The sequence below is a fragment of the Pundamilia nyererei genome, unplaced genomic scaffold, assembly GCF_000239375.1.
Source record: "Pundamilia nyererei isolate P.nyererei 1_Seehausen unplaced genomic scaffold, PunNye1.0 scaffold00137, whole genome shotgun sequence".
NCBI lineage: Eukaryota > Metazoa > Chordata > Actinopteri > Cichliformes > Cichlidae > Pundamilia > Pundamilia nyererei.
The window spans coordinates 300,280-314,773 of NW_005187538.1; the positions used below are offsets into that span (position 1 = coordinate 300,280).

The 14,494-nt window shown below is 39.8% G+C and overlaps 1 protein-coding gene across 5 annotated transcripts; it reads left to right on the forward strand.

Moving 5' to 3' along the window:
* Positions 1-356: 356 nt before the first annotated feature.
* Positions 357-10,955, forward strand: rbpms2a (RNA binding protein, mRNA processing factor 2a). 5 transcript variants are annotated; one of them, XM_013913580.1, is made up of 9 exons: positions 357-577; positions 738-984; positions 3,233-3,310; positions 4,654-4,692; positions 4,910-4,972; positions 5,931-6,081; positions 6,918-7,081; positions 8,800-8,872; positions 9,880-10,955. In XM_013913580.1, the coding sequence occupies exons 2-8, from the start codon at positions 931-933 to the stop codon at positions 8,863-8,865; spliced, it is 615 nt and encodes a 204-aa protein (XP_013769034.1). In that variant the 5' UTR covers positions 357-577; positions 738-930; the 3' UTR covers positions 8,866-8,872; positions 9,880-10,955. The 5 variants fall into 5 exon arrangements, with proteins under 5 accessions (XP_013769034.1, XP_005743996.1, XP_005743998.1 ...); XM_005743939.2 differs by having other exon boundaries at positions 357-984; XM_005743940.2 differs by having other exon boundaries at positions 359-984; positions 6,918-7,066.
* The last annotated feature ends 3,539 nt before the right edge of the window (positions 10,956-14,494 follow it).

Consider the following 14,494-nt stretch of genomic DNA (forward strand, 5'->3'; position numbering starts at 1 on the left):
AAGAGCAAAAGCCAATAATCTCCTAAATTAGTGCGCAGCAAAATTATACATCCAATTATGTAAAGACCAGAATTTCGCTTAATCGTGAAACACACGTTAAGTAAATATATAACTACAAATTCAACATTACAGTAAAAATCGGCGCTTAATATTTGCTGAAAAGATTTTTTTCTCTTCTTTTTGGGAAAGGTCGTAGAAGTTGCAGGCCAAAGAGGAAAAAAGAACAAACATATGAGTTTAGCATATAGCTAATGCCAGCAACACCAACAGTAGTTTCATTTTCGATAAAGTTAACGGGTTTGCGGTCGTTACCATTGGCTGCGAGGGGGTCCCATAGAAACGGTGATGTAGCGGCGCAGGGGCCGGGTCTTCCTGCAACAGCTGAGGCGGATCTGCAGCCTGATTACGGCTCACAGCAGACTCCAACATAATTGATGACCTAATTGAAAACCAGGAGGAGGAGGAGAGACGGGGTGGAGGGGGGAGCTCAGGAGGAGGGAGAGAGAAAGACGCGCTCCAATGAGGAAAAAGTTTACTTGTTCTTCCTCCGCACAGTCCCACAGTTGAGGGCATTGATGTGAGCGCAGAGGCTTTCAGTTTTTTTACGCGCACTTCTTCCCCCATCTCTCACCCTCACACACGGAGCACAAATCCACCTTCTCACCTTTAGTTTAGCGCGTGTCTGTGTTTCCTTTTTCCTTTTCCTCCTCCCTTTTATGAATGATTCTCTCTCGCAGTGTTGCTGTTAAACTATCCTCGGATACTTCGCCGTCCTCGTCCGCACAGACTCACCTCGGCACATCTTCTCTGCTCAAGTTCAAACGCCACCAGGACTTTCACTGCAGCTTCAGACGCACTTGGGGGAAATATCACTCGACGAGGAAAAACTTGATACTCTGTGCAGCAGCAGCAGCCGACGCGACCGTCAACATGAGTCTGAAAGCTGACGCAGAGCCGAATAACAACGTTTCCATCGAGGAGGAGGTGAGTTTAGCCAAAGTTGTATTTCTTCTGCGCGCAGTGCTGTGACCCGGTCACGTTCACGTTTAATGAAAACTTTGTTTCCGGCCGCGCATTCAGACTTCTCCCAAATTATCTTTTACGTTCTTCCAGTCGGTCCCGAAGCGCTTTATGATGAACAAAAATTAAAGGGGCATTGCCGCGCCACCTGAGGAGCCTCACAAAGTTGCGCACACGTTAATATTTTCCAAATTGTTACTTAAACGCGTGCTGCTGTGAGCTTCAACTTTCACTAATCCTACTTTTTACACGTTAATATTACCTCTGTTTGCAGATTGTTAGCAGCAGCGTGCAAAGACTGTTAAAAATGACCCCGTCTGTTTTGGGGGATTTTTTCTCTTCATATCCTTTGAGATTCTGTGAATTTGTGAGACATGCAAGCATGTCAAATCTAACAATTTGTCTAAAAAATTAGGCTTGGAAATTAAATTTGTCTTCGAAATATCCTGTAGACGTTTTTTTTTTCTTTGAAAGCGCAACTAACTTATCATTTCATTTATTTGTATTTATACCAGTAAAATTCATATTCATAGTGAATAGTGTAGCGTTTTTCTTTTTTGCACCCCCCCTTACAAAAATCTGCCATTGTCATTTTTGTCACCATAAAACTGGAACCTAAAACAAAATGTTGCAGTGTGGTATTTATTTTCAAAGCCCTCTTTAATTTGTTTTAATTTAAATTATTTTCAGCAGCCACTCTTGTGTCTGTGTGGCCAGCTATATTTCCTCTTTAATGACTCCTTATAGCGAGACACTGAGGGGAGCACCAGGCCTTTTGTTCCTCCTTCTTTGTTCCCATTGTCTTACAACAAAGCCTTGAGTAGCCACTTGACTTTTTTTTCTTTTTTCTTTTTTTTGTTTGCAGCCCATTTTCCTTTAACATTTTTTTCTTCATAATTAGGAGCAAAGAATACATTTAGGAATTTTTCCTCCTAATTCTTTTTTTTTTTTTTTTTTTTTTTTTTTTTTTTTTTTGTCATCTGTTGAATCCTGAAAAAGCTTCATTGTCAGTCATTAACAATTCTGCTTGTTTCTGGAAATCGATCTGTGTAAAACTGATTATTGTGAATTTTACAGAAGCCACACAGGGTGCACGGGCTTCCTTGCAGCTCCAGCTCTATATGCTTGTCATCTTGGAGGCACTGTTGGTGAGAAGCTGGAGGATAAATTAAAACATCTCCACTGAGTTGTGTCCAGCTGGGCCAGCTTTCAGTCGCTGTATATGCTGACTTGTAAAGAGCTGAGAATTGCTGCTGTGCGGCACCTGAAAAATGCCGGAGGGCCAACAGGGTTGGGGCCGCGGGTCAGAGGAAGGAAATGGTGTCACGCTGTGCACTGTTGTCCAGTGCTGTTCCTCTGGCAGCCCCATTGTACTGTGGGCCTTCCCACCGGCTGGGAACTAATGGGTCCTCACACCGCCCTGTTCATTTTCCTGCCCACACTGGATTATACACAGCACTAGTTTTCAGTATCTGATCAAGGCAGGTTCAAGGCTTCTTTCTTTTTGGGGGGGGGGGCACATGGCCTTTAAGATCCTCTACAGCTTCACGTTCACCATTTTCTGTGTAACATGTTGGAGAAATGTATGGCTGAAACAACGCTGTACTCCCAGTTTTCGCTCATCGATGACTCATTATTCCTGATTCATCATTTTGTAATCCCTTAAATAAAGCGGAGCTCTGTTTGGGTTTCTGGCGGCTCCTGACTTGAGGTTCGAGACCCAGCCAAGGGTTCACTTGTTAATTTTCAGAGGTCACAGCATGATTAAGACTAACATAAAAGGGGAAAACTGCAGCACAAAAATGACTTTCGCATTCATCAGTGGATAATTGTGGGTCTTTGTGACATTTAAAAGTAATGGTGTCGGGAAGAATTGAGGCCTCTTGTTGGCCAGATAAACTGGAAGTTGAGGCTATTGGCCTAAAGTAACATCTACTGAAATGTTGTTTTTCTTGTAGTACAACTTTACACTGCAGTATTTCAGCGTTTTAGCCACTGAAGTAATTTAGGAAAGGTCTGTGAAGCTCTTGCTACTGGAACAGCAGACCCATAATTGTTTTAAAGGTCAGTTCAAATTTCCACGGTCTGAGCTTTCTTTTGGTATTTGGTAATTATCAAGGTTTTTTTTTTAATCTTTTGAGTGATAAGTGGTCTAATAAAACACAGAAAATTTGCTAACGTGATCCCCCTCCTTTCTTTTTTTTGTCTGCAGGTACGAACACTGTTTGTCAGTGGCCTACCGGTCGATATCAAGCCACGGGAACTTTACCTTCTCTTCAGACCTTTTAAAGTAAGTTCTATCGTTTCTAATGCAGTTTTAGGTACATGTGATGGAATTTGTGTTGCACATCGTGACACTGCACTGGTGCATTTGGGTAATATCAGCTGATTGGATGTGGATTTGTCCCTCTACTTAAAAATCAAGGGTAGCTCTGCGTGCCAGGCTCTGGAAGAGACCTGTGGACACTTTCTCTAAAGATTACCTGCATGAAAAAGTGAAGAATCTCTTCAAGTGCCTATGAACAGCCAAACCGTACCATGCTTCTTTTTTAGTGTAACTAAGCCCACTCAATTCCTTTCTTTCTAGTCCAGATATTTGCATATATGGAAATGAGGCCACATTATTGTTCACCCATTGCTGTTTTTTTCCTGACGCGACTCAAGTTCCATAAACACCCCTCCCACCCTTGTCCTAACTAACCAAATTGGAAGTGGTATCCCTCGCACATGGATGGTCTTGTGGAATGTGTAAATGAGTAGCTCTCGCGATTGGCCAACCAATCCTCTCCATGACCCAGCTCGCCCACTGTGTAGGGAAATTTTTTTATTTCCTCTAACATTTGTGCATTGTGAAACAGCGATTGTACTTGTAACACTGCTTTGTTTTGGCCCCTTTTACATCTACTGTAGGCAAACACTGCTCATTGTGTACTGATAGGGTTAATCTGATCTCAGTTCTTACATTCAGGACTACATTTAAATAAAGACTTTGTGTCCTTATACTGGAGCTTCTAAAGAGAAGTGCTGTAACTTCACCTATTCTGCCTCTTTTCTTGCTCTGAATTACTGAAACTGAGTCTGGTTTGGACTGGTGCTAAAGATTTATCATAGCCACTAAAAGTTGTTTAATTTTCCATAGCTGTAAATCAGGTTTAGGAAAGATCCCATTTATCAATAGTTTAGTCAGGCAAAATTCCTTCATTTCTTAGTTAAAACAGGAGTAAATTCCTAAACCTTGTGCTGTTTTTGTTTTATTTTTTTATTTTAAATTGGCTTTATTTGGAAGTCATGCCCAAGCTGTTATTAAACTAATGCAAAAGAGAATCTTGCATATCTGATAGCACATGCTTGGCCTATTACAGTCCTCGTTTTCCTTTGATTAGCTTTGAAGACAAATCTGACTCAGTATTCTACATGTAGTCAAACTGCAGAAGGCTTCACCTGTTGGAAATGTGCATGTAATTTGATTGTGACAAATGTAAATGAAACTGTCACAGAGTGTGGGATGGTCTGCTGCGGAGCTCAAAGTGAAGGTGCACAAAAGCAGACTTCTCTTCATATAGTGAGACATTCATGCTTGACTTCCTGCATGTGACTCCAGGGTGGATAATTGGCTATCTTTCTTCCCCGCAGGGTTATGAAGGGTCACTGATTAAGTTAACATCAAAACAGGTGAGATGCCTTCATCATTGCTTTAATGCCATATTAAATAAACTTGCAGGCTGTGTTGGCACTCGCTTTCTTTTTAATTCGACAAGACACAGAAATTCCTACTTCATCAGGATCATTATATTGTGACGGCAAAATAATGAGTGTGATATTTGAAGAAAATGATGGTGCTCGTGTGTGTCAAGTTGTAGCTTTGTTTCCTCCCTTCTTTCTCTTCCAGCCTGTCGGGTTTGTAACCTTTGACAGTCGGTCTGGAGCTGAAGCTGCAAAAAATGCACTAAATGTAAGCAACGGCTTGTTTTTACAGTCTTCTGTTTTCCCTCTATTTAATAAAACAAATTGTAAATGGAATTAGATTTGTTCTAACCTTTGCTTTAACCTAAGAGAGTGATTGGGACTTAAGTCTTTTGGACCCTTTCTTAAAAATTTCTCGAAGCCAACCGATTTTGTCTTTTATAATTCAATGGCAGGGCCATTTTTGGAAAGAGGCCAGAATCCCGTAGCCTTACGGTAGTTTACTTTGACCTTGATACACATCCTTCTTAGTCCTGTGTAGCTTTCCTCATTTTGCATATCACTGCTTTTACTGTAATACTTGTTCTATAGCCACATGTGTAGTGTTTATATGGACACATCTTCTGTAGTGTAACTCTTATTTTTGTCACTCAGTAGCCCACATTGGCAGTATCTAACACTTCTCTCTCATAGCCTAGCATTCCTTATGAGCATCACCTCTTAGACACATCAGCAGTCACACACACAAACACACACATACACCAAAATACTACTCACCTGCATGTGGGCACAACGCTTAGGGCACAAGAACACAAGCAGGGTCAAACCACAAACTTAAACACTCAACGTCTCACCACTGGCCCTTTTCTTCATCCCCGTCTCCTCTGAGCTCACGTGACTGATCACCTGCGGTCGCCTGCGCTCTCAGTTTTTTGTCATGAGGAGAAAGAGATGCAAGCGTGTTTGAAATATTTCAGAAGTGTCCTTCAATCTGCCCTTATTTTGACATCTCTTTTTGTGAGTAGTTTTAGTTTAGTGACGTTGGAGCGGGTGTGTTAGCCTCCCAGTGAGAGTAGTTGGTTCAAGGGAAGCTTGAAGGATACGTTCTGACTATTTAAGCTCTGCTTAAGGAAATGGCGCCATGTGAGAGTGAGCTACAGCCCCGCGAACTGAGCCCACCTCCCTTACAATACTGTGTCCCTCCTTCCCTCCGTCTCTCCCCCCAGGGAATCCGTTTTGACCCTGAAAGTCCCCAGACCCTGCGCTTAGAGTTTGCTAAAGCCAACACGAAGATGGCAAAGAGTAAGCTGATGGCCACACCGAACCCCACAAATATCCACCCTGCTCTAGGAGCACACTTCATTGCACGGGACCCATGTAAGTCTTACCGCTGCACCACTCTAGGCTCTCATCCACTCTCACCCTGACAATGCCAGTACATAGCTGTCCTTGTTGCCCTTTTCTTTAAACAAACTTTGGATATTGTGGGATTTTTTTTTTTTTTTTTTAAGGCAAATACCTGTAGGTTAAACTTCTAACAAATGAAGGACTAACTCACCTCTGCATGCATGCGTCATCTCAAGTCTTTTGACAGCGGCTTTGCTTCTGTCCAGCTGGGAAATTCCACCCTCAGGTTTTAGTCAGCAGTCGTCTCTGCGCTCTTTGCCTGAACACCTCAGTGATTCTTTAGGGTTTGACAACAATTTTTTTTTTTTTTTTTTTTTTTTTAAGATCCTCTCAGATCATATTTTCCCCACTGATTTTTTTTCTTCACAAAGGGCAAGAAGGGGAAGCAACAGGGCTAAAAAAAACAAAACATCAGTTCACAAAACATTATCAAGCATTTTACACAGTAACACTGCATTGTTGCTCTTGCAGCATCCAGACTGGATCTTATGCTGATCTTTTATACTAGAGCTCCCATTAGTTTTGCAAATTGACCCAATGCTAAAGTTAAGCGAGCTAATTTGCAATCAAATTGTAGTTTGTCTGATTCACATAGAAAATGTTTGTTTTTTTGTTTTTTAAAAGGTAAAACTTTATTACTTCAAGAACAATGACTGTTAAAAATTGGGTCGATTGGGTTTTTTAAATATATATATTATTATTATTATTATTATTATTATTATTATTATTATAATAATAAAGCAATGATGAAAGCCACTAGAGGTAGGTCAGTCAGCTCTGTTTCCTTCCACCTTGTGCTTCCTCAGATGATCTGACTGGGGCAGCACTGATCCCAGCGTCACCGGATGCGTGGACTCCTTACCCTCTGTATACCACTGAGCTGACTCCAGGCCTCCCTCACGCAGCCTTCACTTACCCAGCGGCCGCCGCTGCAGCCGCAGCCCTCCACGCCCAGGTGAGGGACCAACCGGTGTGTTTCTTTCTTTCCTTTTCTTTTTAAACATCCCCATCTGTGAATTCTGTTAGATTAATGCCCACACTCTGATACAATGCTGATTATCATAACCTAAAATTCATGATTCTTGCACAAGTGTTAATTTCAGTTTGTCCATTTAATCTGTAAAATTAAATGTGATCCAAAAATGTAAGACCTTGAGATTCAGGATCCAGAACTGTGCTGCTGAAAGCAGAGGTTCAGTTTCTAGAAACAAACCTAGTGGTCCTCTGAGGTAATGCAGTTACAGCATCGGCATGCGTTGCTTAAAAGGATGACGGTATCGAGTCTGAGTTGAGGTTGTCGGTGCAACTTTGTAGTCCTGTCAAACGGTGAGCCAAGATCTTTTTTTTATAATAAAAAGATGATGTTTTCAAATTGGAAATTCTGGGATCAGGATCATATTTGATAATCCCCCACAGGGCAATTTTTAAATTGTTAAAGGTTTAGGTTCTCATCTATGGTTATGCATCAGTGGAGATTTGTGCATTTTGAGTGCAACCTTTAAATACAGTACTCGCTTTAAATCTTATGTTTTTGATCACGAGAGATACATTTTTGTGGATGTGACTTATAGCATTCTGTATTTGCTGGGGGGTAAAAGATGCACATACTAATGAGAACCTGTGATTTGGTTTTCAGCATGGAATAACGCTGTAATATTAAACGCATCCATGTGAGGCTAAAGTGTGTGTTTGATGCAAGTTTTGCATTTACAGTAGACTGTAGCTGGAGTCTGGTGTTTGGGGGGGGGAGGAAGGAATCTGGTTTTTAATCTCAACTCTTTCTGATGAATGGAGGATGAGGAATCTGTACAGAAATGGGTAGTGTTTACACTGTAAGCTAATTGCACTCTATTTGCTAGAGCAATAGTGCAGCCAGCTACTGGGGAGTAGGCAGGGCTTTTAGTAACAATAGCAATGGAAAATATTTCTCGTGTTGGGTCATTTAAAGTTCATTGTCAGCTAATGCAGTCGTGCAATAGGAGTGCAGGGGAGTGCTAGACTGTAAAGTAGGCAGCTATTATTTTGGCCATCTTGTCACACACAGAGGGCTCAGGAATGTAAGGCATTTGCTTGGAGAAATTGTCGGACCTTATGGCCTTTTCTGGAGGTGCCAACTTACTGTCTATGTTCCTGCTGGAAGAGAAGCTGAGTGGGTAGAAACATAAAGGAGGGAAAGCTTTTAATTGCATTCTGATGAAAGATCCCCTAAAATGCCGCCGATCCTAATGCTCTTCCACTGCCTGGCTTTTTTTGTTTTATCTACGACACGACCAAAAAATCCTCGACATGTCTCCAAACAAGTGTTGATAACTGCAGAACTATGTTGAGCATTCTGGCCGTGCAGTTGTAGATAAAAACAGGAGGCCTCATTTTCTAAGGTTTAGTCACAGGTAAGGAAAGGTACAGACATACCAGCTCCTACCCTGTGGAAATGTTTAACACACGGAGAAGTTCACCTCTCCACATTTCCATGCCTGTTAATTACTCCAGGACTTGTCCTGAATGAGCAGCTACGTGACCCACATTCCCATGGCTTCAGTGACTAGTGCTTAAAGGGACACTCGGTCCTCCTAAACCTGCCTATAAAAGTATCGTTTCCAAGTATTAATTGTTAATCTGCAGAATTGTAGATTGAAGCACTGAAGCCTGGATTTGGTCTGGTGTACATGACTGTTTGTGTTTCTTTAGATGCGCTGGTACCCTACTCCCTCTGAGACTTCCCAGCCTGGATGGAAGTCCCGGCAGTTTTGTTAGATATTTAGTGAGTAACCTTTGGTCAAACAGTATTTTTAGAATTGTCACCGTCCCACTTATTGCTGCTAGCCTGATGTCATACATACTGAAACCTGCATAATGACACATTAAAATTTATAAGTAAACACAGCACAATAAAAAACACAAATACATATCCCTGAATATCTGACTAGCTGTTAAAGCACAGGGCTGGCAATATTCTGATTTCTATTGCCAAAATCCAGTAAGACGTTAATGTAGCCAGGACTTCCCGAGCCTTTCTGTAACTCGGCCCCAAATTATTTGTTCTCATTAAAGATGTACATTTTTATAAAAAGGCTTCAAATTTGATCTTTTTATAATGTAAAATGGCTTCCTAAAACACAACTCTTATGCTTTTTGTTTCTTATATATAGTTTTGTGTATTTAAATGAATTTCTTTGCCCATTTGAAGCAGTTTTCATCTGTTTTAAGATGCTTTGCAGGGGTTTGAGCTGAGGATTAACATATTTGGTGCATGAATGGGTGTTTCCAGCAGAGGGGTATGATCGTTGTTGCAGAATAGGTGATTATCAACACAACTTTTAGACCAGTGATGTAGTTTTTCTATTATAGGACTCTTGACTGGCTGACACTTTACCATGAACAGATACTGTAGGGTTTGTTTTCCCCTCCTTTTGGGGTCAGTCTGCATTCTGCTGTAAATGTTTACTAATGCATCAAATGTCCATTAGTCCACAGCTGAAATGTCCCCAGCAAATGCACCAGTTGCCTCTGTTTGAGTATACAGGATATACTAGCAGTGTGTTTAGCAGTTTGGGTAACTGGATCTTTTTTTTTCTTTTTTTTTTTTTAAATGTCCTGTTAAGGTGTTTGACTTAAATTTGAACCAGTTGTTTTGGGGCTGAGCACCACAGATGGAAAAGGGAAGTCTGAGCACTCACACGGTCTTAGATCATTTTGGTTTTTTAACTGGGAAGCTACCTGGCATTAAAACTGATAGTCTTGTCTGTCTCCTTCCCTTTTTTTCTTCAGGCCTCTGGAAGCCACACCTTTGTCCAGCTGAAGTGAGGTTTGCCAAGCTCTGCATTAATTTAATCAGTTTATTTAATGGACAAATGTGCATTACTATAAGCAAACAGTATTTATATCTCCTTCCGATTGTCTCTGGGGGAGCCTGAGTTAAGACCAGTTTGCTGTCGACAATCTGAGCTTATCCTTGGCAACTATTGTGGTACCATCTTAGCACTTCAAAAAAAAAACCTCATGCAAAACCTTTTCAAACTCCATGGCTCATAATTGCTGAGGGAAATTGATGCATTGAAGCAACTGTTGTTAAGCTAGTCCTTCCCTGAGTTACCGCTGCTCCTGGGAGGTTTAGAAGCGTTATAAGTGATTGCATGTTAAAGTCTTTTTGGCATGAATTTAGAACGCAGAGTTCTGTGTATCCTAATTTTCTTAGTGTATGTGTTGCCGCTTTTCCTTGGCCTAGACAGCGAAATGTTTTGTTTATCTGTAGAATCTTGGTCTTACCTCTGTGAAAGCTAGGCTGTTGTGTAAATGGCTTATCTCGCATGGACCTTGTGAATGCATCCCTATGTTCTGACAATCCCAGTCCTTATGATCATATCAATGTTTGTCATTATTTGAGTAAAGGAAAGTACAAATATTTTTGTACTTTTTGCATAATGTATATTTATGCATTTTTGTGCAACTAAATAATGAACCTGTATAAGTTGTATGTTTAGTCGTCTCTTGTGTTTTTGGTGTTTTTGAGCCTATAATCCTGTTGAAGTAGTTTTAAAGAAGAAAAAGTGCAATTTGTTTAAAGGGGAAGTGGGTATCTGTCAAAACATGGAAGTATTCTGAACGTGGCTTGTGCCATTCTGCTAAAATGAGATTGCTGTAAAATGATCTGTCAGAATGTGAAACTGGACTACAAACAAAGGGTTGCTTTTTTGGGGGGGTGGGGGCATTTTGAAATGGGAAGCAGGATTAGACTGATGGAGGAATTTAGTTTGTGGTTTAGAACCTGTTTGTCTTTGTATCTGCTGTGCATAAGATGTAAAAAATGATAATCCCATCTTATGAATAAAAAGTGAATGCATATATCTGGACATCTGTCATTTCTCACTGAGTCAAGTCGGTCGCTAAAGTTAAACGCTCCAACGCTATGCTAACTCAAAGAAACATCAGATGTTGGCATCAATAATTCATACGAACTTTTCATTTGTGATGCACCACTGCATTAATGTCTGTTTGCGTCATATGTGGAGCTGACCTCCACACTCTGCCTTCATTAGCTGCTAAAATGCTCTGCTCAACCTACCGTGATGGATCCTCCAGGGACTCTTAAGCAACTCTTCTCAATATGACCAGCTGCCTAATTGAAGTGGTGCTGGTGGTAACTATTTATATTTGACAATATTGTGCTAATTAAGCGACAGTGCCATGAAAAAGTATTTGGCCTTTGTTTGTTTGGGGGGGGCACATTTGTCACACTAAATGTTTCAGACAATCAAAGGAAAATTTAATACCAGGTAAATATGATGCTAATAAATACAAAGTGCAGTTTCTAAATGATCTTTAAGTGAAAAAAGCTTTTACAAACATTCCCTGGACATGTCAAATGCGATCGACTCCCATGGTTAAATGAAGATTTTGTTTTATTATTTTCAATGGCCACACCCACGTCAAATTACTGCCAGACCTTCTGAACCAAATCAAAAATCCCTTAAATTGGAACCTGTCTGATAAAGTGAAGCAGGTTAAAGCAAACCAACACATTATGCTACGATCTAAATGAATGACCAGTAGTCATTGATGCCTGTCAGTCTGTAAAGGGTTACAAAGCAGTTTCTAGGCTTTGGGACTCAATGAGCCACGGTAAGGGCAATTATCAACGGATAAAGAAAACTGGCGAACGGAACTTTTTGAAAGGTTTGAGTCCTGCTCTGGTATAAAATTGGCATATTTTACAAAACATCACAAAAACGTGGTGGTAGTGTGACGGTCTGAGGCTGCTTTGCCGCTTCCTGAAGGAGAATATCTGGCCATCACTTCAATCATTGAAGCTCAAGCACACTTGATTTGCAGCAGGACAACGAGTCAAAACATACGGTCCACATGTGGATGGTTCAAAAGTAAGTTTTTGGTGTGGCGTAGTCAAAGTCTGGAGTTGAACCTAATGAAATGCCGTTTGTGATAGAAAACCCTCCAGTGTGTCTGAATGAATTCTCTAAAGAAAATTGGGCCAAAATTCCCCAAGTGATGTCAAAGACTCAGCGCCAGTTATCACAAATGTTTTCCTGCAGTTCTTGCTGACAAGGGTGGAAGAACCATTTGTTGGGTTTTTCATGTAAGCCCAGCTAAGTTTGGAAAACCTTTTCCCCTCAAATGATTTCAAATCTGCATTTCGTATTTACATCAGTAGTTTTAGTCCAATATTAAAATTTGTTTGATAATCTGAAACATGTTAGTGTGGAAAAATATGCAAAAACATTAAATTCCCAGTGTAAATACATGACTGGTAGTCCACATTCATATTTAAGTCTTTTTTTTTTATTTTAGAAATTGATTTATAAATTAAATTTATATTTAGTTTAATTCCTTCATGATATTTAGTTTAATTCCTCTGGTGACTTTAGAACATTATCATTTAAAGCTAAAATAAATTCATACTATCACTATAATGGGTTAAAATGGGTTTGATCTGTTTGGATCATTAAAAATTCTCTAACTTGAATTTTTAAAAGAAAACTTGATCAAGCAAGTCATTTAATCACCTTGGAAAACATGTATATATTATTATCATATTGAGTATTTCTGTGAATTTTCTGAACCTAATTAAATTAAACCAGAGACGGTGACAGTGACTCTAAAACACGTAAAAACCCAAAAGAGCAACAAATGCCTCACAAGAAGCCAATATTCTCCCAAGAATCAGCCATTTGCCCTTCATGGAAATATGGGTCACTTAACATCACTATCTCAGAGTATTTGGATTGACATAAAATCAATAGAGTGCTAAGATGGGGATGCTACAGATTGAAAGGAACAGTTTCTCTTTCTCTGTTTTCATCGGCTGGGGCCAAATGTAAACCTGAACTATCTGCTCCTTCATCCAGAGGATTCAATGTTGTTTCTTCACAGATCTTACTCTGCATTGCAGAAAGGAGAACAGGTACTAACTGAAACACAGTAAATAAATAATAAATTTAAGACTTTTTTTTCTAATTGTGTATCGGATAGAATTCTGTGAAATGTATTCACGTACTGCAACATGTAGAAAGATGTAAAGTACACAAGTTTTTCTTGTGTTCACAGCACATGTGGCTCATAACAAAACTAACTTGTTCCAGTTTGGTGGTGGTGTTTTAAAAAAAACAGTTGTTTCTCACTGCAGGTCTGTTCTGCCCTCTGCCGGCTCAGCTCCCACATGAGCAGCTGACCTGCAGCAGCTACAGAGACCTCTCGTGGAAGTAAGAGTGTCTACACAGCAGCGTCTTCAGCCAGCAGTGTTCTCATTAGAACTCGCCTTTGAATGACTCATTTTTCCCGTGCACTCTCTCTTTCCTATAGTTTTCAACCACATAATGTTAAATTTCCAGGTGCACATCATGAGTTTGACATACAGCAAATATAATTCTGCTCTATACCAGTATTAACTGCTGTTTGATGTACTTTAAGTGTGCTTTGCTCTATTTTTATATTGTCACATGACTAAGTCTGCTGCTGCATAGACTTTCCACCCTCACAAATCAATACATGCATATATCCATCTTTAAGTGCAAGTAAGTAGTGGTTCCTTGTCTGTGATTACAGTCTCAGAAAGCATATTTTATTAGAAAAGCCAGCCAGAGTCAGTTAAGTGGACAATTTGAATCCCTTCACAGGTTACCTACAATGCTATTTTGGTCATCTGCCGTGTGTACTCTTTGTTATTCTCTTATTGTTGTACGATATAAACTTGTCACATCCCTCTATCTAAAAACACCCAGTTGCTGTTCATTGCACAACAGAGTGGATCATAACCTAAGCCTCTTTATAAACCACAATCTGCAGGTTCACAAGTTGATCCTGTTTCGTGTTTTTTAAATCATATTTGCGATGAAATATATATTTTTAATGTTAATGTACTCTGTTCTCTGGCAGGTAATAAAACTATTCAACTAGTTTTAAGAGGGAAATAGGTCCATTTCAAATTTACTCACCAGTGCAGTTTTTTTATTCTTAATTTGCATTTGTTAAAGAACTTCATTTGTCATTAGAATAACAGTAACACAGCCTTGAAACCGCTTGTGAGTCGACTGTACAAATCAAGCCTCTAAACGGATACGTGTAAAAAATTATGAACAGTTCTGCTGAACATGTTGAATAAAAGCTGATTTTTTAATTTCAGTTGCATCTTGTTTTATTTAAAAACAACTTTGACAGTGTACAGAGGCAAACTTGTCATTTCAGATGAACTTTTACTTGTACTTTAAGTTTAATTAGCTTCTATACATAAAATGGGTATTTTTCACAGAAGAGGTTTAACAAGTTCATAGAAGGTATTACAAGCAAAACATTTTTAAGTCCCAGTGATATAGACCTTTTTCTTCTTAAAGCTAGTTGTTGCTGGATTTTGTTTTATTTCACTTAACTAGAA

Bases quoted from the DNA above. Each gene is read 5' to 3' on its own strand.
- rbpms2a (XM_005743939.2), top strand. From the start codon at position 721: ATGATTCTCTCTCGCAGTGTTGCTGTTAAACTATCCTCGGATACTTCG. The intron at 4,693-4,909 runs GTGAGATGCCTT...TTTCTCTTCCAG, and splicing joins TTAAGTTAACATCAAAACAG to CCTGTCGGGTTTGTAACCTT. The intron at 6,082-6,917 runs GTAAGTCTTACC...GTGCTTCCTCAG, and splicing joins CTTCATTGCACGGGACCCAT to ATGATCTGACTGGGGCAGCA.